General features: G+C 42.2%; 1 protein-coding gene across 1 annotated transcript; it reads left to right on the top strand.

Annotated features, from left to right (window-relative positions):
* Positions 1-1,929: 1,929 nt before the first annotated feature.
* On the top strand, positions 1,930-23,305 carry plekhg3 (pleckstrin homology and RhoGEF domain containing G3). Its single transcript, XM_070925787.1, has 18 exons — positions 1,930-2,083; positions 3,252-3,314; positions 5,015-5,454; positions 6,934-7,034; positions 9,207-9,276; positions 9,593-9,639; positions 12,645-12,795; positions 13,300-13,431; positions 13,965-14,147; positions 14,390-14,482; positions 14,756-14,842; positions 15,006-15,039; positions 15,253-15,354; positions 15,478-15,510; positions 17,326-17,702; positions 18,709-18,810; positions 19,801-21,331; positions 22,382-23,305. Exons 1-18 carry the CDS (start codon positions 1,930-1,932, stop codon positions 23,281-23,283), a joined length of 4,602 nt encoding a protein of 1,533 aa, XP_070781888.1. The 3' UTR covers positions 23,284-23,305.
* Positions 23,306-24,949: the final 1,644 nt, after the last annotated feature.

Genomic DNA, 24,949 nt, shown 5'->3' with positions numbered 1-24,949 from the left:
ATTCTGCCTTGTCTGCAGATTGATAACAAACCTCAGTGAGCTACTGGGAAACGAGGGGTTAATCCTCCCAGAGCGAGGCATTCGAGGCACGCAGGAACTCTGACACTCTTCCGTGATAATCCTCCCATAGTTAAAGCCCCCCTCCCCCACAGAGAGGAGGTGAAACTCTCAGTATCAGAGCAGGTAATGCACTGTGTGACTCACCAGCTGATTACAGATCAGTCAGACTCTGACAGGAAGTGATGCGTCAACATGTTCAGCACTAAATGTTTCTTCCTGTCTGCAATTGACCAATCAGGAGTCACCACAGAGAAAACAATAAAACTTAATGTGGACAAATCTGACATAAAAACCATGAATCTGTCCTGTTGCATCAGGATGAGACGTCCTCTGTTGTCTCCAGAACAGTCGGCCATTATTCTCCCTCTTAACTCTGCCCCTTCGAGACGCTCAGTGACACAAACAAACAGACCCACAAACAGCTCAGCTGTTCACTGCAGCATCAGACTGCTTCATGTTTATCAGGAAAGAGATTTCAACAACCTTCAACTTACTTGTGATATATAGTAATAATGAATGAGGCCGACTGGATGTTAAGGGGTTCATAGATTCACTATTTACTTTATGAAATAAAGATGAATGCTTTTAGTCCGTCTGTGGCTGTTTGTCCCTGCAGAGTTCAAAGCTTTCTGTAGGTCAGACAGGAAGTGAGTCCAGTTAAAGGTCTGAGCTGCAGGACCACAGACCACGTCTCCAGCCTGGATCAGTCGGGTCAGCTGCACGTTTTAGATACAGATGCGGGATGGTAGTTGATGATGTGTCTTTCTCTGACATTGTCAGTCATCTCAGTTATACAGAGTCTATATATAAACATTATATAGAATCTGTTTATAAACTTTGTATACAGTCTTTGTATAAACTTAATAACTTAATATATAGTCTCTATATATAAACTTGATATGCAGTTTCTGGTCTCCCTGTGTCCCATGACCCACAAGGCCTCCTTCACATGTTGAGCCCCCTCTCTCCTGCTGGGGGAGAGGCTTCTAGCAGAGTTTGAGGGTGTAGTTCCCCTAGAATGACTTTATTCGCTCCACCTGATGAAGCTCTGTTTCAGTCATCGAATAGTGAAACACTTCAAGGCAGTGAGTGATATATTTTGAAGGAATTTCTGATTCTGGATCTGTTGATGAATTCAGGAACTATGGCGATGTGTTTAACTTCTGGCTAACTTCTTCTCCATAGCAACAGCAGCTGAGGCTCATGGGCACTGTAGTACTTAGAGATGTGTAGATAATTCAGTGTTTTTGGATTCTCAGATTTAGGTCGTTCTGTTTTTAATATCAATGTTATGTTCGTGTTAAAGTTAGAGACTCCGAATCACAGCTTCATGTAATAAAATAACATGTATTATATGTATTTTATAAAATAATTGAAACAATGAAAACAAATTCCAGCAGTCTGAGACCTTCAGGGTTAGCGTTAGCAGCAAGCTAACACAGGAAGTAGTCTCGGAGTAGTGGAGTCTTTCTTCTGCTACTTTTTATGACTTTTCCTATGAGAACTTGAATAATTTCCACCTCCTCCTGGTCTTTCTCCTCCTCCTCTTCTTCCTCTTCTTCCTCTTCCGTCTGCTTGTTTTCTGTCCTTTCCTTCATTTTAATAACTCTTCCTCCTTTTATGCTCTATGACCTTTACTTTGAGAACTCCTCCTCCTCCGTCTGCTGTCCCTCCTCTCTCTCCTTTTATGATCTGACCTCCTCCTCCTCCTCACCCCTCTATAGTTACATGTGTGTGTTTTACTGCAGCGTCTCACTTCACTCTCCTGAGCTGTGGAGCCTTTAGGTGTCTCTAAAGCTGCAGGAAAGCAGAGAGTTTTTTCTCTGATGTTTCTAAAAAGTTTGTAGTTGAGGGATCATATTTGAGTTGATGGGGTATCAGAGGAGCATGTGGCGCAGTCTGGCTGGAGGAGGAGGAGGAGGAGGAGTTGCTGTGGTGAGGTGTTCATGTTCAGAGGAGGAGGTGAAGATCTCCTTCAGGGAGGAGCGGCGGCTCAGTCGAGTGTTCGTCCGCCGCTGGTTCGGTGAGTCGGTGCAGAGCGTCGCTGTTGTCCGACATTATGATGTTTGATGTCAGTAGCTTTTATTTCGTTTTTTCCGCCACATTTATTTTAAACTGACTTTTTTCAAACTTTATTCTCTTTTTCTTTCCAAATCAACATTTTCTTACCTCATCTCTCACTGTTTTATTATCCTCATGAAACTGGAAGTGTTTGGTACAAGTTGAGTGAAAAGAAGATTTTAAGCTTGGTCTTTTTTCTTTTTTATACCGTTTCATTTTATGAACTTAACACGGAAAGTGTTTTTGATAAACTGAGATTTTTTTTATCTTTAATCTTTTGTCATTAGTTTGTGATGATGGAAAACATGCTATGATGGTTGTGTCGGTGCTAACAGCTGCAGCGGTCAAAGTCCAGGTGTGTGTGTGTGTTTGAATGTAAACACTGAGCTGTGACTGGTCCACACTCCCTCATGTTATCATGTTTAAGTGGCTGGAGTCCATAAATTCCCTTCCTGCTGGGTCAGTGAACGCCTCGCTGACTTCACACTGGCAGGAAGCCAAACAGCTAACGGACACAGTGTGTGTGTGTGTGTGTGTGTGTGTGTGTGTGTGTGTGTGTGTGTGTGTGTTTGTGTGTGTGTGTGTCCGGTCTGCAGTTTGAAATTGTTTTCATTCAAACTGCAGACACTCAATCTTGTCTGGTTTTTCTTATTTGACTGAAGGAGAAAGTGAGGTTTAATCCAGAAGTTTGTGTTTCAGTGTTCAGTTTGCAGTGTTGTGTCGTGTGTTGACCGCATTTCGAGCGGTCGCTCATATTTTATTGATTAAAACAGAAATATATATTATAAACTTCTGGAACAGTTGATACTAACATTTAATATGCATTGTTAAACATGTTGGCGTGAGTTTGCTAACATTCATTAGCTTACTGTAAGTTTGCAACACAACACTAGCATGCTAATGTGCATGTTTGTTAGCATAACATTGAAGATATTGAACCAAAGTGTTGGACTGACAGTTCACAGCTGTCTTGTAGCAGCGCAGCTACCATGAAAAGAATGATAACGTGATTCACTTGAAATATTTCAAAGCGGTTAAAAGAGGATTTAAAGTCAGACTTAAGAATCTATTTTCTTTTCTATTTTTTGGTCAACTCTAAATGTTTGGTCTTTGTGTTTTCTCTGTCTCAGGTGGACTGTCATTGTCTCTGCTGTTCAGATATATAGCTAAACCCTCTGAGGAGTGGTTAGCCGGTATGTTCGCTAACACCGACCCAAACCACATGGCGGCCATTTTGAGCAATGAGTGTGGGAAACTGCAGCAGCTTTTTACTAAACATTCAACATTTCATAGATTACACACTAAAAAACTCAGTTGAAGTTAACACGTCTGATTCCACAATAATGTTTTGTATTTTAATACATTTTAATATTCATCACTGCCTGTACCAGAGCCTAGCTAGCTAGCTGTTAGCGCAGTAACTTAGTGCTCTGGTGATTGCGTTTATCCTTTAGATGTGGAGGTTTATCATTCGGTGTAAATTAATCTAAATTTAGCTAAAAATCATTTGAACATTTGGTAGCAGAGAGCATGTTAACATGCTAACTTGTAACATAATTATTGTTAAATGATTAAGCATTTATCATGTTAGTATAAAAAACATCATGCTAATGTTTAGCATAATAGTATGTTAACGTGAAGCATTTAGCATGTTAGTGCAAGTTGGTACTGGTTAGTGTTCAGACTGTAAAGTCCTGGCGAGTGTAACATGCTAACAATTTTCTCAAATTACATTTGAAGCTGATGAAAATATTTAGTTTTGAATGCACATAATTATTAACATGACGTCATGATTGGTTTAATTAGTCTGTTGCACTTTTTTAAAATCTATTTATATTTATTTAAATTATTCAAATATGTTTCAAATTTCTCTGTGAAGCACTTTGGGCAACGCTTGATTAATTGAGAGGAATGTTTAGACTTTAATGTGAAAACTCCACGATTTAAAATAGACATTTCTTTATGGAGGTTCCCACCATGAGCACTCAAAATGGTCAACATGTGAATGCATGAATGTCAAATCAATCTGAGAATCTCAGCATGCTCCAACTGACTGTGAATGAATCTAATGTCAACAAATCATGAATAAATCGGTGTTATTGATCTGATCAGATAAGTAAACAAGCAGCTTCATGTTATCAGACATGATTAAACAGATTCATGAAGACGTTGGAGGGTGGAGGGAACCTGCTGCTTGGATGTGATTGGCTGATTGGACAGTGATGTCATCACTGTGGTGTCCGTCGTCACTTGGTTCAAACTTTATTTAAACAGGTTAGATTTGTTCCTGCGCTGGAAAGAAAATCAAGGCTTTATGATTTGGCCAAAGTCCAACTCGTCCAGTTCACTGTAGAAAAAGGTTTGTGTTGAAATAAAGACCTCGAAACTTGTTCTACGTGGACTTGACAGAAACAGGATTTGATGAGTCCTTTTCCACCGTTAAGAAACTTGTTGTGATGGATTCTTTAAATTCTTTGGCAGATAAAAATAACCTGAAACATTCCAGATGTTTAGAGGTGTGGATGATTCACTGAACCTGACAGGTAGAGAAGGAACGTGTGGTTTAGAGGTTTAATGAATAATAATCATCATCAGTCTGTTACATCACATCCAAACTGTCTGCTGCAGGAACACAAAACTGCTTAAAGTCTGTTTTTACTTTACTGTTTCAGGGTCAGAATCAGAATCAGGATCAGGGTCAGAATCAGGGTCAGGGTCAGGATCAGCTGATCGAAGCAGTTTTCTGATGGTGGTTCTCTTCATCAGAACCCATCAGACTGTCTCCTGACTGACCCTGAAACAGGTAGTCTGTAGTTTGAGTCCCTCGTGCTGTTGAGCAAAGCACAGTGACATCATTACAATGTCACCCTGACCTGTAACCCCCTCCCCCCAGAGTCCCCCCGTCTGTCCACCGCCTCCATCAGCAGTAATGAGCGTGCTCCATCGGCCACGCCCTCTGACTCCTCTGACCGTCGCCCGGTGAGCCAGATCTCCACACTGTCCTCGGGCTCCGGAGACGACAACCTCGCCACCCCACCATCCACCCAAACCCCCGACATTGACCTGGACCTGAGCCCTGGGGGGGGTACTGCAGAGGGCGAGGGGGCGTGGCCACGCCCAGAAGCCGACCGGAAGGGGCAGGGCCTCTGCCTCGAACACAGCAACGACAAAGAGTCGACGCCAAGCCGAGCCTCCAGCCGCCGCCAGCAGACGTCACCGTTCGTAACCAGAATCATGGCACCGAACCCCCAGCTGACCTACCTGGATCGAGTCGTCATGGAGATCATCGAGACGGAGAGGATGTACGTCAGAGACCTGCGCATGATAGTAGAGGTGAGTCGCTGAAGACGCTTTGATCCTCCAGTTCACTTCAGTCCACCTCAGTCCACTTCAGTTCACTTCAGTTTTCTGCATGAATGTACATGAAGGTAAAATATCAACATGAACTGATTATTAAATGGACAGATTTAAACATATATAATACAATAATTCAAAAAAAGTGAAAGAAATCACATTTCCTTCAACTTATAAATAATAAAAACACACCTGAAACACCTGAACCCTTCAGAATAAAAGATTCAACAGGATTTTAAAAAGCCTTGTTTATAATGTACCATCACAATACAAGATACAAGATTGTCTCATTGTCAGAGTTTAATATAATGTTTATATACTGTATATATACATATATGTATATATTCATCTCTTCTTCGGGTTGAGGAGACAAACCAGCAGTTTACTGTGAAAAGTCTGTCAGCTTCACTTCCTGTAGGAATAAGCTGAGTTTAGTTCAGGACGCTTGATGACTTCAGGACAGTCGACCGTCTCTGAGCTGCGAGCGGTTCCTCTTAATGACGCCGCCGTCACAGACTATAATTAACTGGTTAAGACGGGATTAACTGCTTATGTAACAGTGAGGATCACAGATAAACCTGGACCCTGAACAGAGTAAAGAGCTGGACCTGCAGATGGACACTCGTCCTGCAGTCAGAGACCCTGAAGTAAACAACACTAAACACATGAAACAGCTGATGAACAAAACATTCGTTTAAATACATGAACTTCAACAATACAATATATATTAGCTACGTAACATAATGTTGTATAAACGTTATTTAAAGTGCTTCACATGATGGAGGGAAATAAAACCACACAATTCAAAACAATGGAATAAAATAATAAAAACAATAATATCAGATAAAAACGTGCGTACAGAAATAAAAAGACAATTATTACAAAATGGTTGTTGTTTATTAATTGTTGATATATCAAACAGAAATAAATAAAATAAAACATTAATTAAATTTAGATTGAATTCAGAGCATAAGTTAGATGAATTACAATTTAAATATAAAAACAATTAGAAATATTAAGTGTTGAAATGCAAAGAAACTGTCAGTGATTAATAATAAATCCATGTGAATGTAATATATACAAAATATCCAAATAAAAGTACTAAAAAACATAAATCAAGCAGAAACAAAGTTCAGAGGTGATCACTTTAATTGATAAGTGATAGAAAGTAATCAGATTACTGTCAGCCTTGTCTGCACCCTGCTGGACGAACTGAGACATGGCAGGAAGAAAAACTTTATGCTGAAAACTTCGTTTACGCTGACAGACATTCCTTCTGACTGACACTGAAACCTATTTTATCTTTATTATTTAATTTAATTTGTGAGTTAAAGGTTCGTTTACATTATTAGATCTTCAAGTTGTTGACTTAAGAACATTTATATAAATATTTCAAAGTAGAATAGAATAAAAACAATAGATACAGAAGGTAATGTTCAAAATCAATCCCCCCCCCAGGACTACCTGGCTCACATCATCGATCAGTGTGATTTATCGATCCGTCCTGAGCAGGTCTGCTCTCTGTTTGGAAACATCGAGGACATCTACGAGTTCAACAGGTGAGAGTTATATCATCATTAATAATAATAATAAGAAGAAGAACATTAATCATGCTGACAGCAGAGTGCTGTGGTTTGTTCTCTGCTGAACAGCATTTTTATTTTGGAAATGTTGGTTTGGAGCAGAAAAATAGGCAAAAATACCTGAAAAAATATCAATGAAATATATATATTTAATAGTCAGACTTGCAGATCTTAAGTTACTATGAGCAGATATTTCATGTTCTGTGCTGTAACATCATTTACAGTTGAGGCCATATATTTAAATACACCTGAGGTAAAGATATCCAAACACACTTTTTCACAACTCCACATATTTCATGTTACCATACATTTCTTGTCTGGTAACATGGGTATCTACTTTATGTCCTTAAAAGATCATTTCAAAGTAATAGCCAAGGTAGAAATTTATTTCAGCTTTTATTTACAAGAACAGATTTTCAGTGGGTCAAAAGTTTAAATACACTATGTTGACTGTCTCTTTAAACTGTATGGAAGATTCCAGAAATTGATGGAATTACTTTTGGAAGCTTCTGATAGGCCAGTTGACATAATTAGAAGCTAAATGGGAAAATGCACCCGTGTTTTAATGGGGAGTGCACCTGTATTTAGGGGCCTACCCTTCAAGTCAGTGCCTCTTTGCAGTTGACAACATGGGAAAATCCAAGCATCGTAGCCAAGACCTCAGAATAAGAATTGTGGTCCTCCACAAGTCTGGTCCATCCCTAGGAGCAATTCCCAAGCAACTGAAGGTCCCACGAGCATCTGTGCAAAACACTGTACGCAGGTATGAAAATCTTGGCACCACACGGACACTGAATCGCTCAGGAAGAAGGAGAAAATGATCCCCTAGGGCTGAACGAACATTGGCACGGAAGCCCACAACCCGAACCAGAAGACGACAACAAAGGAGCTGCTGAAGGAGTTGGAGGAGCCTTTCAGGCCGTCGTGCAAAGAAGAAGCCCCTCCTCCAAGACCGGCATAAAAAGGCAAGAATGAAGTTTGCAGATGAGCACCAAGACAAAGACATAGCCTTTTGGAGGAGGGTGCTCTGGTCAGGTGAGACACAGATTGAACCGTTTGGCCACAATGATCAGCGCTATATGTGGAGGAAAAAGGGCGAGGCTTTCCTTCCCAATAACATCCTCCCAACTGTGAAGCTCAGTGGTGGCAGCGTTATGTTGTGGGGTTGTTTTGCTACAAATGGGACTGGTGCACCCCAGAAAATAGATGGCATCATGAGAAAGGAGGATTACCTGAAAATACTGAAGCAACATCACAAGACATCAGCTAGAAATTTGAAGCTTGGTCGTAACTGGGTCTTCCAGCAGGACACCGATCCCAAGCATACGGCCTAAGTTGTGACAAAATGGCTGAGAGACAACAAGGTAAGTGTCGGAGCGGCCATCACAAAGCCCTGACCTGAATCCAATCGAGTATTTTGTGGACTGAACTGAAAAGGCGTGTTCGAGTCAGGAGGCCCACAAACCTGACAGAATACTGAGTATTTAAACTTTTGACCCTCTGAAATAAATGTCTTGCTTGGCCATTATTTGGAATGTATCTCTTATGGAAGTAAAGTAGATACTCTATTGACTTAAAACAAAAAATGTATGGTAACATGAAATATGCAGACTTGTGAGAAATTGAGTTTGAAAGTCTTCAGCCTCTGTGTATTTAAATATATGGCCTCAGCTGTACATGATTTCATTTAATACAGAGGTGGTGTTCACAGACACAACTGTTAAGTTCTAATTCACTTCTAATTTTGTGTTTTCATTTTTATACCAAAACCTCCGCAGGCTGTAAGACTTAATAACAATAATAATAATAATAATAATAATGATAATAATTCAAGGACATTTTTATTTCAGTTCCAAAACTATTGACTTATCACAAGACAAACAGCTCTGCCTGCTGGAGGGGTGACATCATTACACATTTAAACATAAATTTAAATGTTTCTACACTGTTTCGTCATTCATTCATTCTTCATCAGCAGAGACGTCCAGTTGTCACTGAATTGTTGATGTTTAAATTCACATTACCAAATCATTTTTACACTTTAACTCCACCTGCTGGTGTGAAGAGATGATTACTGTGACGTTGACAGCTGACTGCTGTTTTTGTTGTTGTTGTTGTTGCCATGGTGACGGTGTTTCTTGTTGACAGCGAGCTGCTTCAGGCTCTTGATCTGTGTGACAACGACCCCGTCGCCATCGCCAGGTGCTTCGTCATGAAGGTGAGAAATCTGGTTAATCAGAAGGTTGTTGGTTCAAATCTCCTGTCTGAATGTTTGTGCCAATGAAAACCACAAACTTCTTGGACTAGAAAGTGATGATGGAGATGTAAATAATCATCAGTCTCTTCATTGTGACTTATTTCATTTTCAGAGATAAATGATGTTTTTGTGTTTCTTGTTTTGACAGAAAATGTCATAAACACACTGAAATGATGTCAGGATAACAAATGCTAACATCCAGAGAAGTTTTATGTTTGTGAGTGTCAAAGTAAACGTGATGATTTACTGTGTTTGGAACGACTTTGCCTCATTTCAGAGCGAGTACTTTGAGATCTACACACAGTACTGCACCAACTACCCAAAGTAAGTACCGACAACCTGCATCCACACTGTTTCTCATGTTGTCACAATGCATTCAGAGGCAGGAAAACTATCAACAGTAACAGATCTCAGATCAGATATCTGCTGAGCGTAAAAAAACACCACTTAACTAATTTCTTTACTTTAATTTTGAAAAATTAAGATTCACTGTAGAGTTTAAATTCTGTCCCCTCAGGTTTACATGAATGATTCAGCAGAAGGTCCATTTAGTAGCTGTGCTGGAGATTTCGATGATATCGCTAGTTTATACAGTTGTCACTGAATCATACATTTCCACTTGTCTATGTTGGCTGAAAAGTTATTACATTATAATGTTTTTCATGCTGTCTTTTGATTCTGCATCTTACACCTGTTCCTATCTGCTCACACCTGGTTCTATCTGTTCACACCTGTTCACACCCGTTCCTATCTGCTCACGCCTGGTTCTATCTGTTCACACCTGTTCACACCTCTTCCTATCTGCTCACGCCTGGTTCTATCTGTTCACACCTGTTCACACCTCTTCCTATCTGCTCACGCGTGGTTCTATCTGTTCACACCTGTTCACACCCGTTCCTATCTGCTCACGCCTGGTTCTATCTGTTCACACCCGTTCCTATCTGCTCACGCCTGGTTCTATCTGTTCACACCTGTTCCTATCTGCTCACGCCTGGTTCTATCTATTCACACCTGTTCACACCTGTTCCTATTTGCTCACGCCTGGTTCTATCTGTTCACACCTGTTCCCATCTGTTCACACCTGTTCCCATCTGCTTACACCTGTTCCCATCTGTTCACACCTGTTCCTATCTGTTCACACCTGGTTCCTATCTGTTCACACCTGTTCCTATCTGTTCACACCTGGTTCTACCTGTTCACACCTGCTTCTACCTGTTCACACCTGTTCCTATCTGTTCACACCTGGTTCTATCTTTTCACACCTGTTCCTATCTGTTCACACCTGTTCTCATCTGTTCCCATCTGTTCACACCTGTTCACACCTGTTCCTATATGTTCACACCTGTTCACATCTGTTCACATCTGTTCACACCTGTTCACACCTGTTCCCATCTGTTCACACCTGTTCCTATCTGCTCACACCTGGTTCTATCTGCTCACACCTGTTCCTATATGTTCACACTTGTTCACACCTGTTCCTATCTGTTCACGCCTGGTTCTGTCTGTTCACACCTGCTTCTATCTGTTCACACCTGTTTCTATCTGTTCACACCTGGTTCTATCTGTTCACACCTGGTTCTATCTGTTCACACCTGGCTCTATCTGTTCATATCTGGTTCTATCTTTTCACACCTGTTCCTATCTGTTCACACGTGTTCACACGTGTTCACACCTGTTCCCATCTGTTCACACCTGGTTCTATCTGTTCACACCTGGTTCTACCTGTTCACACCTGGTTCTATCTGTTCATACCTGGTTCTATCTTTTCACATCTGTTCCTATCTGTTCACACCTGTTCACACCTGTTCCCATCTGTTCACACCTGTTCCTATATGTTCACACCTGTTCCCATCTGTTCCCATCTGTTCACACCTGTTCCTATATGTTCACACCTGTTCCCATCTGTTCACACCTGTTCACACCTTTTCATATCTGTTCACACCTGTTCCTATCTGCTCACACCTGGTTCTATCTGCTCACACCTGTTTCTATCTGCTCACACCTGTTCCTATCTGCTTACACCTGTTCCCATCTGTTCACACCTGTTCCTATCTGTTCACACCTGGTTCCTATCTGTTCACACCTGTTCCTATCTGTTCACACCTGGTTCTACCTGTTCACACCTGCTTCTACCTGTTCACACCTGCTTCTACCTGTTCACACCTGTTCCTATCTGTTCACACCTGGTTCTATCTTTTCACACCTGTTCCTATCTGTTCACACCTGTTCTCATCTGTTCCCATCTGTTCACACCTGTTCACACCTGTTCCTATATGTTCACACCTGTTCACATCTGTTCACATCTGTTCACACCTGTTCCCATCTGTTCACACCTGTTCCTATATGTTCACACCTGTTCCTATCTGCTCACACCTGGTTCTATCTGCTCACACCTGTTCCTATATGTTCACACTTGTTCACACCTGTTCCTATCTGTTCACGCCTGGTTCTGTCTGTTCACACCTGCTTCTATCTGTTCACACCTGTTTCTATCTGTTCACACCTGGTTCTATCTGTTCACACCTGGCTCTATCTGTTCATATCTGGTTCTATCTTTTCACACCTGTTCCTATCTGTTCACACGTGTTCACACGTGTTCACACCTGTTCCCATCTGTTCACACCTGGTTCTATCTGTTCACACCTGGTTCTACCTGTTCACACCTGGTTCTATCTGTTCATACCTGGTTCTATCTTTTCACACCTGTTCCTATCTGTTCACACCTGTTCACACCTGTTCCCATCTGTTCACACCTGTTCCTATATGTTCACACCTGTTCCCATCTGTTCCCATCTGTTCACACCTGTTCCTATATGTTCACACCTGTTCCCATCTTTTCACACCTGTTCACACCTTTTCATATCTGTTCACACCTGTTCCTATCTGCTCACACCTGGTTCTATCTGCTCACACCTGTTTCTATCTGCTCACACCTGTTCCTATCTGTTCACACTTGTTCACACCTGTTCCTATCTGTTCACACCTGTTCCTATCTGTTCACGCCTGGTTCTATCTGTTCACGCCTGGTTCTATCTGTTCACGCCTGGTTCTATCTGTTCTCACCTGGTTCTATCTGTTCACACCTGTTTCTATCTATGTTTACACCTGGTTCCATCTGTTTACACTTGGTTCCATCTGTTTACACCTGGTTCCAGCTGTTCACGCCCGGTTGTATCTGTTCATACCTGTTTGCACCAGCTTCTACTTGCACACACTCACACTCTTCTCCCGTTCACATCTGGTTCTGCCTGTGCACACTACTTTCTTGTTCCCACCTGATAAAACCAGTTTCCCTGTTCACACATTTGGTATTTTGCCACCTGTTGCAGTTCGGTTGCAGCGCTGACGGAGTGCATGAGGAATAAATCTCTGGCTAAATTTTTTCGGGAGCGTCAGGCGTCGTTGAAGCGTTCGCTGCCACTGGGTTCATACCTGCTCAAACCTGTTCAGAGGATCCTGAAGTACCACCTGCTGCTGCAGGTACAACACCAACACACCTGGCTGACATCCCTGCCCACTGAACTGAGCAACAGGACAGTGGTGTCACTCACGTGAACGCATCATGTGCATGTTGCCCTTTATACTCTTAAATAATTATTACTTAAATTAAATAATTTTGCTTCTTGAAGATATATATTTGCAGCACCTCTATTTGTCTGTTAGTTATAGCTTTTAGTTATATGTGTAGCTTTAAATCATTTCAGCAGCACTGTTTTTATATCATGAAGTATAATGATAGTACACTTGAATTGAATTAAAGCACTTTCGTTTAGAAAAGTAAATAGAATAATTAAAATAATAATTAATTAGTACATGAGTGCTCAGCAGTCATTTTATTTTGAATGAATCCTCAATACAAACAACAGTCAAGATAATATAAAGGCATCATTTACAGACCAGAGAGAGGAAAGACCTGATTTTACTGTCAGTACAACTGGTGAGGATGAGGATGAGGATGAGGATGATGATGGTGTATTTGTGCAGGAGATAGCGAAGCACTTTGACCCGATGGAGGAGGGTTATGAGGTGGTGGAGGAGGCGATCTACACCATGACAGGCGTTGCCTGGTACATCAACGACATGAAGAGGAAACACGAGCACGCCGTCAGACTGCAGGTCGGTCACACATCAACACACAGAACGACACAAAATATTATTAAAGTTTTGAAATATTGAATTTCCCGTATGACTTATTTTTTTGTGAATATTTGTGGTTTTGACTCTGACTAGTTTGATCTTTTTTATATGACTTATTTTCTTTTACGTGTCCAGTGTTTTTGGTTCTATGTTCTGTTCATCTCGTCTCACTTCCTGTAGATATTTTCCTGTCTGGTATTTGACTCTTTGTTGTTTCAGAATGTTTCAACATGTAAATAATTATCACCTGAAAATGAAAATCACCAGCGTTGGTTCAATATTTGTTAAACATGTGACAGTTTCAGAAGAACCTGAATAGATCTCCTCAGGGTTTACACTCATCATCAAATCAAACATGATGTGTGTTTCATATAGTGACTACTCAGTGGTCCAGTGACGACGTCTTTAAACAGCAGATTTCCAATGGAAGTTCTGCACTGAATGTTGTTTTGATAAAGAAAAGGACGTTTAATTTTTGGAATCAAGGTGTTTGTTTCATGTGTTTTCTTCAGGAGGTTCAGTCTTTGCTGCTGAACTGGAAAGGTCCTGACCTCACCACGTATGGAGAACTGGTTCTGGAAGGAACCTTCAAAGTTCATCGTGCCAAAAACGAGAGAACGCTCTTCCTGTTTGACCGCATGCTGCTGATCACCAAACGCCGCGGAGAACACTACGTCTACAAGACGCACATCTCTGTGAGAATAAACAAACGATACATACATTACAACAGACTATTATTACATTATTATAACAGACTGTTATTACATTATTATAACCGACTTTAAGACTGAATGTGAAGATGTGTTGCAGGATGAAACAGCTGACATTATTGAATAAGTTCAAGATGAAAATGATTTTCAAGTCTGAAAGAATCCATCAAACTGAACCAGGCTGATAAACACAGGTTTAAGTCTGACTGTTTGTTTGTTTGTTTCAGTGCTCCACTCTCATGCTGATCGAAAGTGCCAAAGACTCTCTGAGCTTCAGCGTGACTCATTACAAACATCCCAAACAGCCTCACACCGTCCAGGTGAGGCAGACAGGCAGGCAGACAGACGGGGTAGACAGACGGGCAGACAGACAGAGAGACCACCCTCAAACTTCTAATTTACTGATTTTTTATTTTCTGGAGAGGGGCTGCTTACAAGTACTGTGTGTAGCTATACATACACATGTGTTATATTTAGTGTGTCTCGTGTTCATTTGATCCTTCAGTCTGGAAATTAAACTAAAGAGATAAAGAACAGATTTAATCTGCTAATGAAACGTTTCTCCTCAGTCTTTGTTGTTTTACTGTTTCCAGGCGAAGACGGTGGAGGAGAAGAAGCTGTGGGCTCATCACATCAAACGCATCATTCTGGAAAACCACCACGCCATCATCCCACAGAAGGTCAGAAACCTCTGACACCAGTAAATACACCAGTATACAAACCAGTAGTCACACCAGTATACAAACCAGTAATCACACCAGTAAACACACCAGTAACACCAGTAAACACACCAGTATGATCACCAGCTTCAGAGGTAGAATTGATTGATGTTTGTTGTTTCAGGCTAAAGAGGCCATCTTGGAAATGAATTCCATATGTGAGTAAAAGTTTTTTAATGTTTTAATTTAGAAACAACTTGAATTTAAAGGACTTAATTATCATGTGATTTAATAAGATAATTAATTAATATCTATTGATTATGGACACTTCACTGTTCAGACTGATTATGTTGTTGTTGTTGTTGTTGTTGTTTTTCATGTTGTTGTTGTTGTTGTTGTCGTTGATGTCGATGTCGTTGTTTCACCTGTAGATCCTCCCAGGTATCGTTACAGTCCTGAGCGGCTGAAGAAAGCTCTGTCCTGTCAGTCTGATGAGTTTCCACAAGATGGTCGTCAGGGGCGACAACAGTCCGGTAAACACACACAAACAACATGAACTACTTCCTGTTTACAGATTTCTGTTGTTGTTTTTGTCCCATCAATTAATTCGATTGATGTTTGTGTTTATGTGGCTGTTTGTTGTATTTCTTCTTCAGAGCCGACCAAACAAGTCCTGAGGAGCACCAAAGGTACAAATATTTGTTGTTGTTGTTGTTGTTGTCACTGAGGAGCTTCCTGTCTCATGTTAGATTCACTGTCGTCTCAGTCAGCTGCCACATGTTTGAATCCAGTTCACGATTATGTTCCATCAGTTTTCATTTCATTAATTTCCTGCAGAGAGATGTTCACCACAGCCGCTGTTTAAACAAGTTTATATTGTTACGTAACGTCTTCAGCTGAGACCAGCAGCTTCTGGTCTGTCTGTCTCTGTCTGTCTGTCTGTCTGTCTATGTCTGTCTGTCTATGTCTGTCTTGTGTGTATCTGTCTGTCTTGTGTGTATCTGTCTGTCTTGTCTGTATCGGTCTGTCTGTCTGTATCTGTCTGTCTCTGTCTGTCTGTCGGTCTGTATCTGTCTTCACCTGTCTGTCTTTCTGGCTTATGTGTCGGAACGTCCTTGAACACACCACAGTATAAGAGGTGTCTTGCTCTGATTGGTTGAGTAGATTTGCACTTTAACGTCTTGATGTATTATTTGACCTGTTTTATCTTTTTTACCTAACCCTAACTGTTGAGTTCATCTGCATTGACGCTATGTTCACAGCTGTCATGTTTCAGTGTGTTCAGACAGGTGTTTAAGTTATGGTTAATTACATCTGTTACCATGACGACTTTACTGCCACAAACGGACCTTGAAGTAATGTAAACAGTAACTGATGTCTTGAATATGTTGATACATTATGAATGAACGTCTTTTGGTTGATAACTCGTTATGAACTGCTGTGTGTTTAACATCGTGTTTATCATCATGTCTGCTCTTCTTCTGCTGCTGCGGATTCTCCTGCTGATCACAGCCGTCTTAAAGGTAAGAAACAAGCTGTTCCTTCAACATGTGGACCGTGTCGTCTATATGAGCACAAAATAAACTAAAATGATCAAGGTATTAAAAATAGACCCTCTACAAGACCAGAGCTGTGAGGGCAGGTAATGAAGGACCAGTCTAAAGCATCATGGGGGGGGGGGTGGTCTCTCTACGGTCCCGTCAAATATAATAACCCATTTAAAAATATTTAGAGAAAGTAACCATTAGTCAGCTGATTGTTTATCTATAAATATGAGTGTGTTCGTAACAAAAAGAACTGATAGGAGTACCGTTAAAGTACGGGATCGGTCAGCAGTAACGATAAGAGTAGTAGTGCCGTTAAAATCTTAAAGATACCCATCCCTATTCAGGACATCATTTTAATCCTGGTGTGAAGACAGGACCTGGTCTGTAATAGACATAAGGACAAAGACAAAAGCCTCCTCAGGGGGGCGCCGGAGAGCTGAAGGGGAGGCAAAGATACTGCAGGAGGTGAATTTGAGTCAAACATCTCCCTCCTTCTCAGAGTCATAACTCCTTCAGATCTGAACTCACAGACATGAAACTCATGTTGAATCATTCAGAGTGACGTCCACTTCCAGAGGACATCATTGTCTCTGATGTCCATCCATGAGGACGCTGCAGACAGGAGCTGCTAACAGCTGATTCAGCTACTTTAATGGAGACAATGTGACTAAATGAAAACAAATAATATGTTTGTATGTTGGTGTCAGCATGTTTACAGATTAAAATCACTGTCTCCTATCTATCATCTGTAGTTGATATTCTACATTTATGGCATGATTTCTTAAACAACTCTGCAAGTAATGAAATCACAGAGAGCCAGTTGATGTAGAATAAACCCCCCAGGGGTTCTGGGGCCCCGGGGGGACTGAGGAGCAGGTGGCCCAGCACTACTGTCAAATCAATACTACATTAGTAAATGGAATAGAGGACTGTGAGACATCAGAAACCGGATCAGAGTGTGTGACGTCCTGCAGCACTCGGACAGTGAGGGGGTGTTCCCGGGGGAGAGACCCCCTCTGCAGCCCGCCACCTGCAGCAGCACGCTGGGCGAGTCTGAGGCTCACCGGGCCGCTGAGGAGGAGGAGGAGGAGGAGTTCCGCAGCAGGAAGGACTCACTGGAGCGACTGATCTGCAGCGAGGAAGAGGAGGAGGAAGATGTGGGGAGGTTGTCTCCTCTGCAGTCTCACCAGACTCCGACAGAGGACAGCGAGCCGGACGAGATTCTGCTGGAGGACGACCAGGTAGACGACTTCGCCAGCTCCGTGCTGGCTGCCATCTCCTGCTGGCACTACAGGGCCCAGGCTCTGCTGTCAACAGGGGTTACCATGGTGATGGTGAGACTTTCTGCCGCCAGCCTCCAACATTCAGTTGCCTGCCCTCCACCCATCCTACTCCAGCTCCGTAACAAACTAAAGTCACGGATAACAGCGCTCCCCGCTCTGCTCATCAGTAACTTACTGCCGCCTGCTGGAGCTCTCAGTCATCTGCTGCATGAGCTTCATGTGGGGAACTAACACCAGCTGAGCTGCATGTTGGGGTCATCACACTGAACTACAGCAGGGTGACGGTCCATGTTCAGAAAGTCATAAAAGTCATAAATAAAGCCTCTTGTTCTAAACTGATGACTGATCCATCTGGAACACTCTGAAGTCCGAGAACAAGACCATTTATTAAACTGCTGAACTGTCCCTGCAGTGTAGCTCGTACAAAGAAAAAAATACCTTCAGAAACTGATACACATTTTTCAGACTGACTTTTTACCTTCATGTATGTTTTGCTTTTCTGGAGCTTTGCCGGACATCTGACCTGCAGCCTTTGCAGAATATTGTTTGATCCATCTTTATCGCTGAGGGCTGAACACTGAACACTGAACATAACTCTTCAGGTTGTTTGGTTGCCAAGTCGAAGCTCTCGCTGTTTTGTTGCTGTTTTGCTTTGTTTGGTTTCAGAAACTGAATGTGTTTGAATGCGTTTGAATGCGTTTGTGTGCTGTGAAGCTGCTGCACAGGATTTATCACTGACTGATAGTCACTGTCTGTAATACAGCCTCAATTCACTCAGTAGAGCCCATGAGGTATCTAAACATGAAATTATTATGTCTCTGATATTTCTCCTAGCCTAAAGCATCCAACATTTTATTTGAAAAAAGAAACAAGACATTGATTCTGCAGGAGAACATGATTTACCAGAGAGAGAGTTACCAAGAATAACAGGAATGCAGTCACGTTTGTTTGTTATTCGGGGCCTTGATGATATAAAAATATCTACATATCTCTAAACTTCCATTTGATCTGCTCGTAGTAAACGTGCCATTTGACGTCTGTTTGTTCTTTATTGAAGGAGGCAGAGGGAGGCAGCGTCTCTTCTAATGGCCGTAACAAAGAAAATGGACGACTTCCTGAAGAAGACGAGCCAGGTGGAACTGCACCGACATGTGAGCAGGTAAATAACGGCCCAGTGGACGACTCGCAGGTTTGATACCTTCTTGATATTTGATGTTACACTTCCAGTCCTGATTCACAGCTTCTGTAACTCAGTACAATCTCTCATTCAGCATTTCTTTCATCGGTCTTTCTGAAAAAATGAAGTTGATTCCTGAAGTTTACTTTCCATATTCTGAGACAATCCAGCTCCTCTACAGCAGCTGGATATCAGAAACTGGAACCTTTTGTGATCCTTTCTTCTAATGTCATCTTTCCTGAATTAACCACCAGTACTCGACTCACTCATGGACTCATGTTTAACCCCCAATGGTCTGTGGACTTATGAGAAATGGTGTTTTTTAAAGGACGCTAAAAAACAGAAATACTGGATAAAAGCAGATATTAGACCACTGTTCTTCTGAAGCGAGCAGAACAACATAATGTTGACACAGGTTTTGTTCCAGGGTTGGACTTATTAGTTATTAGAACCTGGAAGCTTTCACGGTTTCACTTCAGCAATCTATGTGATCTATACGTCCAGGACTAGGGACTAACCCAACTAGTGTGGTCAAGGCTAGTCGGGCTCGGGATCAGACGTGGGACCAGTGCAGAGCTGGCAGTAGTCAACCTGCTCCTTTTCTGTTTTAGTCCTTCTTTAGTGATGTAGAACTTCTCAGGTTCTCAGGTCTTACAGCTTGGTAGGATCAAACCAAACAGTTCTGGACGAGTACATGTACCGTTTCACCCTTAATAAATACCTGACATGATGATGGAAATCATTTTCATTTAATGTTTGATGTTTCATTTTAACATTTTTCAACTTACTTTTTTGGTTTTCTCACCACTAGCAGGTTTTCCCTAACTCCCGAACTCGTGTTTTGTTCATACAACTTTTCTAATTTTCCTCACAGTGCAAGATGTTGAAGGTGTTTAGCTTCGTTCAAACAGACAAGTAGCTCTGAAAATATTTTCCAGTTCTAATTATTTGACTTGTGTTTTTTCTTTCCAGCCCTCCGCAGATAACATGACACTGGAGAAGACATCAGAGTCTGAACCGACAGAAAACCCTGAACCAGAACCGTCCTCTGATCTGGACAGTTTGTCTGCTACACCTCCCAGGATTTCAGTGTTTCCTCAAAGGTCAGAAGAACTAAAACCTGAAGGACATCCAGAGTCCACAGAGCAACTGTCCCCTGCCACACCTGATTCTGATTCAAAAACCTTGAGTAGTGGGGAATCCTCAGAGGACGAGGAGGATGAGAAGGGGGCAGCAGAAAAAGAAGGTGAAGCCATCAGTATCCTTCCTTCCTCTGTCCTGGACAAAGCCAGTGTCATCGCTCAGCACTTCACCAACAGCATCAAAAGAGGCAGCCTGGCCCTGGACGACACCCACTCCCTCGGTTGTGCTTCCCCTCGGCTATCCAGCAGGACTGGCAGCAGCCTCAGCCTCAGCACTGAGCACGCAGAACGACCTTTGCGGCTCAACAGTGTCTGTTCTGATCCTGCAGAGACCTTCGGCATGACAGATTTGACCCTGTTGTCTCCTCGGGACGACAGCCTCTTTGACGCCGACCGCGGCGTTCGGCGGAGGCGGGACTCCACCCTGTCCAAGCAGGACCAGCTGCTCATTGGCAAAATCAAAAGTTATTATGAGAACGCTGAGAACCAAGATGCCACCTTCAGCCTTCAGCGCAGAGAGAGCCTGACGTACATCCCAACTGGGCTGGTCAGGAGCTCCGTCAGTCGGTTCAACAGCATCCCAAAGGATGAAAGAGTCCAGACAAATCCCTCCACCTCAATCACATCCTCCAGTCTTGACCCTTCTTCAGCAGAGCCAAACTCAGCTTGTGATACCCGGAGTCACATGGTCTTTAGTGACTCTTTGGACTTTTTGAAGTCTGATAAGAGAAGCACAGATCCAGAAGAGTCAGGAGAAAGCCACAGGTCCAGATGTCAAAGCGTGCAGGACAATCCATCTGAGGATGAAGAGTTCAGACCTTCATCTGAAATGATTAAGATCTGGAAAACGATGGAGCAAGAGATCACCAGATCCCAAAGTGAAGACAAAGGGCGTGAACGATATCGAGAAGCTCCAAGAAATTACAGAGCGACCGACGTTGGCCTTTCTGACATGATGAATAACCCAAACAAGAGCTGTAACCAAGAGAGTGGAGTGTCTGACCTCAGCACCGTCACAGAGGAATCCACGAGTCCTTCACCCTTTAAGCACAAAGGCTCTGGTGTGAATCAGACAGGAAGTCTGAAGGACGCCCTGAAGGTGTTCGGGGAAGAGGCCATTGTTCTCAGGGCTCCGGTTCCTCGGGTCGCCCAGCTGAAGGCGGAGGCGGAGGGGGTGAGGCCCAGTGAAGATTCAAACCAGCAGGACGATATAGACAAGACAAAGAGCAAAGTCCTCAATCTGGCCCGTCAGTACAGCCAGCGAATCAAAACAACCAAACCAGTGGTCCGACAGCGAAGTCAAGGCATCCTGATCAGCAAGAAGATCTTACCTTGTGTGGTGGAGGAGAAGGAGAGTGCAGGTAGTTTGACATCCTGTTTACCTTCAGATTTCTGTTTGTCTTTACCGCCACTACTCCATCAAAGATCAACAGAACAAAGCAGGAATTACAGCTGTCTTTATGAAGATGCCTTCAGACTGAATGCAAAGCAGTTTTTTGCTGGTCTTTATTTGCAGAAATTTGCTGAATTTCAGAATCACTTTATTGATCCCCGGGGGGGAAATTGTACAGTACCGGTGCTCCCATTCAAGCGTAGAAAGTAGCATAAATTTAGAAATAATATATGTACAAAATATAAAAATAAATAGAAAATAAAAATATTTACAATGTTTAAGTGAAAAATAAAAGTAAAAAATATATACAACAGCAATGTATATGTTTGTATATATATATGTATGTGTTGCACTATTGTGTGTGACTATATATGTATTGCACTGACATTTAAGAATAAGTAGTCGTGAGGTAGTATGTGTACAAGCAGGTCCAGAATCAGTCTGTTTCTTCTGAGTGTCTGACACTCAGTGGGAGGAGTTGAACAGTTTGATGGCCACAGGCAGGAATGATTTCCTGTGGCGCTCTGTTGTACATTTGGGAGGAATGAGTCTCCCACTGAAGCTGCTAAAGGAATAAAGGAGAAAAGTAAGAAAAAATAAAAAAACAAACAGGAGTGACTGTAATGCACAGTCGGCACATGCGCACATATATGAATTTGAACATAATATAACATAATCAAGAACTTTATGTTAAAGTTGTAATATCTCAGATTTTTTATATTTCCACCCTCCTCAAGATTGACGAGTGCTGGAAATAGAAACCATATTTTGAAAGGAAGCTGACTGTGTCGAGATCATTCAAACACTTGTTCATACCTTCTAAGGATTATTCTGGTTATTAACTCTGATCTTATTTTGGTAGTTTTGTCCTTTTATTGGTTGTGATAACTTTGAATTTACTAATTAAGTCTGATAGGTCCAGAAACAGACAGACAGAAATATTGTCTGACAATCAAACAGGTTGTTTTAAAAAACTGGAGTTGTACTTTAAATATATTATCTTTTATATGTTTTGCAGGTAAACCCAACCTGACTCTGCCACTGGTTTCTCACAACCCTCTACCACTGAATCCTGTAGACCAGATCCGATCTCCGACCCCCAGCTCGAGTGTGGTCTCCCTGGGCCGGGCTCGCTCCCGCAGCCCCCTCAGTCCCCTCAGTCCCCCTAGTCCCCCTCAGTCCTCATCCATTGAGGGCTTCAACTGGCCCGACGTCCAAGAACTCCGCTCCAAATACTCTGACCACAGGCGCTCTACCCCGGAGCAGATGTTTGATGGTGGTCTGAGGAGGCACTCCAGCTGCTCCTTCAGCCTCCTCCTCCCTGACAGAGCTTCTGGTGAGTTTCCTTCATACAGGCCTTGCGGAAGCCGGGACACCAGCCAAGAGGAACGCAGAAAACGGCTTCACAGGGCCAATTCTCTGGACCCTCGGCTGAGCGGAGCACAAATGACCGAGTTGCAGAATCTCCAGGACCAGGTCGCTAACAGAAACTATGACGGATATTACATCGCAGCCGAGGCGCCGCTTCCGGACGACCCCGAACACAAGGTCATCGTCATGGAGAAGCTTCCAGAGCCTGAGTCTGAGCCTGCAGAAACAGCCAAAGAATCTAAAGAAGAAGAAGAAGGGGATGATAAGTACATTCAGATCCGTTCACCGACCAGCAGGGAGAAGATCTCTATCATGGCTGTCATTGACCGCTGCCGGGTCTATCAGGAGTCTGACGAATATAAAGAGAGGGAGGAAGTGAAAGCCAAAACTGAGCCGATGAGGCCTCCAGAGCTCGACATCACGGCAGCGTCCTCGAGCGATCAGGACGAAGAGTCCCAGAAAACAAATTCAAACCCCGGACAGAGGACAGAGGCCGGTCAGCAGAGCATCGTGAAAAATCTGAGAGAAAAGTTCCAGAGTCTGAGCTGAATAAATAAAACTGCAAGACGTCTATCAGAACTCTGAATTAATGAACCTAAATATATTTAAATAAGATGCAAAAACCAGGTTGTTGAACTCAAATGAGTTAAATGTGTTTTAACTCTTAAATTAGAGTTTTACATATAAAAAAGTTATTATTCTACAGCAGACAACTATTAACAGCTAGAGAGGACAACATCTGCTTTATTTCCTGTGATTATTAAAGAATAATTTGTAATTTTAAGTTATTTTGAATTGGTAAACATGCAGGAAGAAAAACTGTCAGCTAATAAAATAACCCAAATTCTCATGGTTACATAATTATATGTACATACAGTTGTGCTCATAAGTTTACATACCCTGGCAGAATTTGTAAAATGTGTACCATTCTTTAATGAAAACATGAATGATCAGGCAAAATTAATTTTTTATTTTAAATGGGATTCAAACTAAACTATGAGGCATCTAAAAAAAAAAAAGCACAATCATTAAATAAAGCATAACAATAGAGTGTATTGCCCCCTTTAGCATCAATGACAGCTTGTAGTCTTTTGTGATAGTTGTTGGCCCTTTATTTTCTCAGATGGTAAAGCTGCCCATTCTTCTTGGCAAAAAGCTTCCAGGTCCTGTAAATTCTTGGGCTGTCTTGCATGAACTGCACGTTTGAGATCTCCCCAAAGTGGCTCAGTGATATTGAGGTCAGGAGACTGTGATGGCCACTCCAGAACCTTCACTTTTTTCTGCTGTAGCCAAAGACAAGTCGACTTGGCCTTGTGTTTTGGATCATTGTCATGTTGGAAAGTCCAAGTGCGTCCCATGCGCAGCTTCTGGGATGATGAGTGCAAATTGTCCTCCAGTATTTTCTGATAACATGTTGCATTCATCTTGCCATCCATTTTGACCAAATTCCCTGTGCCGCTGTAGCTCACACCCCCCCAAAACATCAGAGATCCACCCCCATGCTTCACAGTAGGGATGGTGTACTTTTCATCATAGGCATTGTTGACGCCCCTCCAAACATAACGTTTATGGTTGTGACCATAAAGTTCAATCTTAGTCTCATCACTCCAAATGATCTTGTTCCAGAAGCTTTGAGGCTTGTCCAGGTGCTGTTTAGCATATTGTAAGCAGGCTGTTTTGTGGCACTGGCGTAGTAATGGCTTTCTTCTGGCAACTCGACCATGCACTTTTCTTCAAGTGTCTCCTTATTGTGCATCTTGAAACAGCCACACCACTTTTCTGTAGAGAAGTCTGTATGTCTGCTGAAGTTATTCGTGGGTTTTTCTTTGCATCCCGAACAATTTTCCTGGCAATTGTGGCTGAAATTTTTGTTGGTCTACCTGACCGTGGCTTGGTATCAACAGAACCCCTTATTTTCCACTTTTTTATCAGAGTTTGAACACTACTGATTGGCATTCTCAAATGTTTGGATATCTTTTTATATCCTTTTCCTGTTTTATAAAGTTCAACTACCTTCTCTCGCAGGTCCTTTGACAGTTCTTTGGCTCAGAATCCAGCAAAGTCAGTGCAGCACTAGAGGAAATGTGCAGGAGCCTAGAGACTCACTGACTTTTTATACACAGACACTAATTACATGCAAACAGGTGACAGGTGTGGACAGTTACCCTTACTAGCCATTTAAACCTGTTTGTGTCAACTTGTGTGCATATTATTA

The sequence above is a fragment of the Enoplosus armatus genome, chromosome 19, assembly GCF_043641665.1.
Source record: "Enoplosus armatus isolate fEnoArm2 chromosome 19, fEnoArm2.hap1, whole genome shotgun sequence".
In the NCBI taxonomy this organism is placed as follows: Eukaryota; Metazoa; Chordata; class Actinopteri; order Centrarchiformes; family Enoplosidae; genus Enoplosus; species Enoplosus armatus.
Note: the sequence above shows the minus strand (reverse complement) of the source record. Positions and strands in the feature narration are given on the sequence as shown.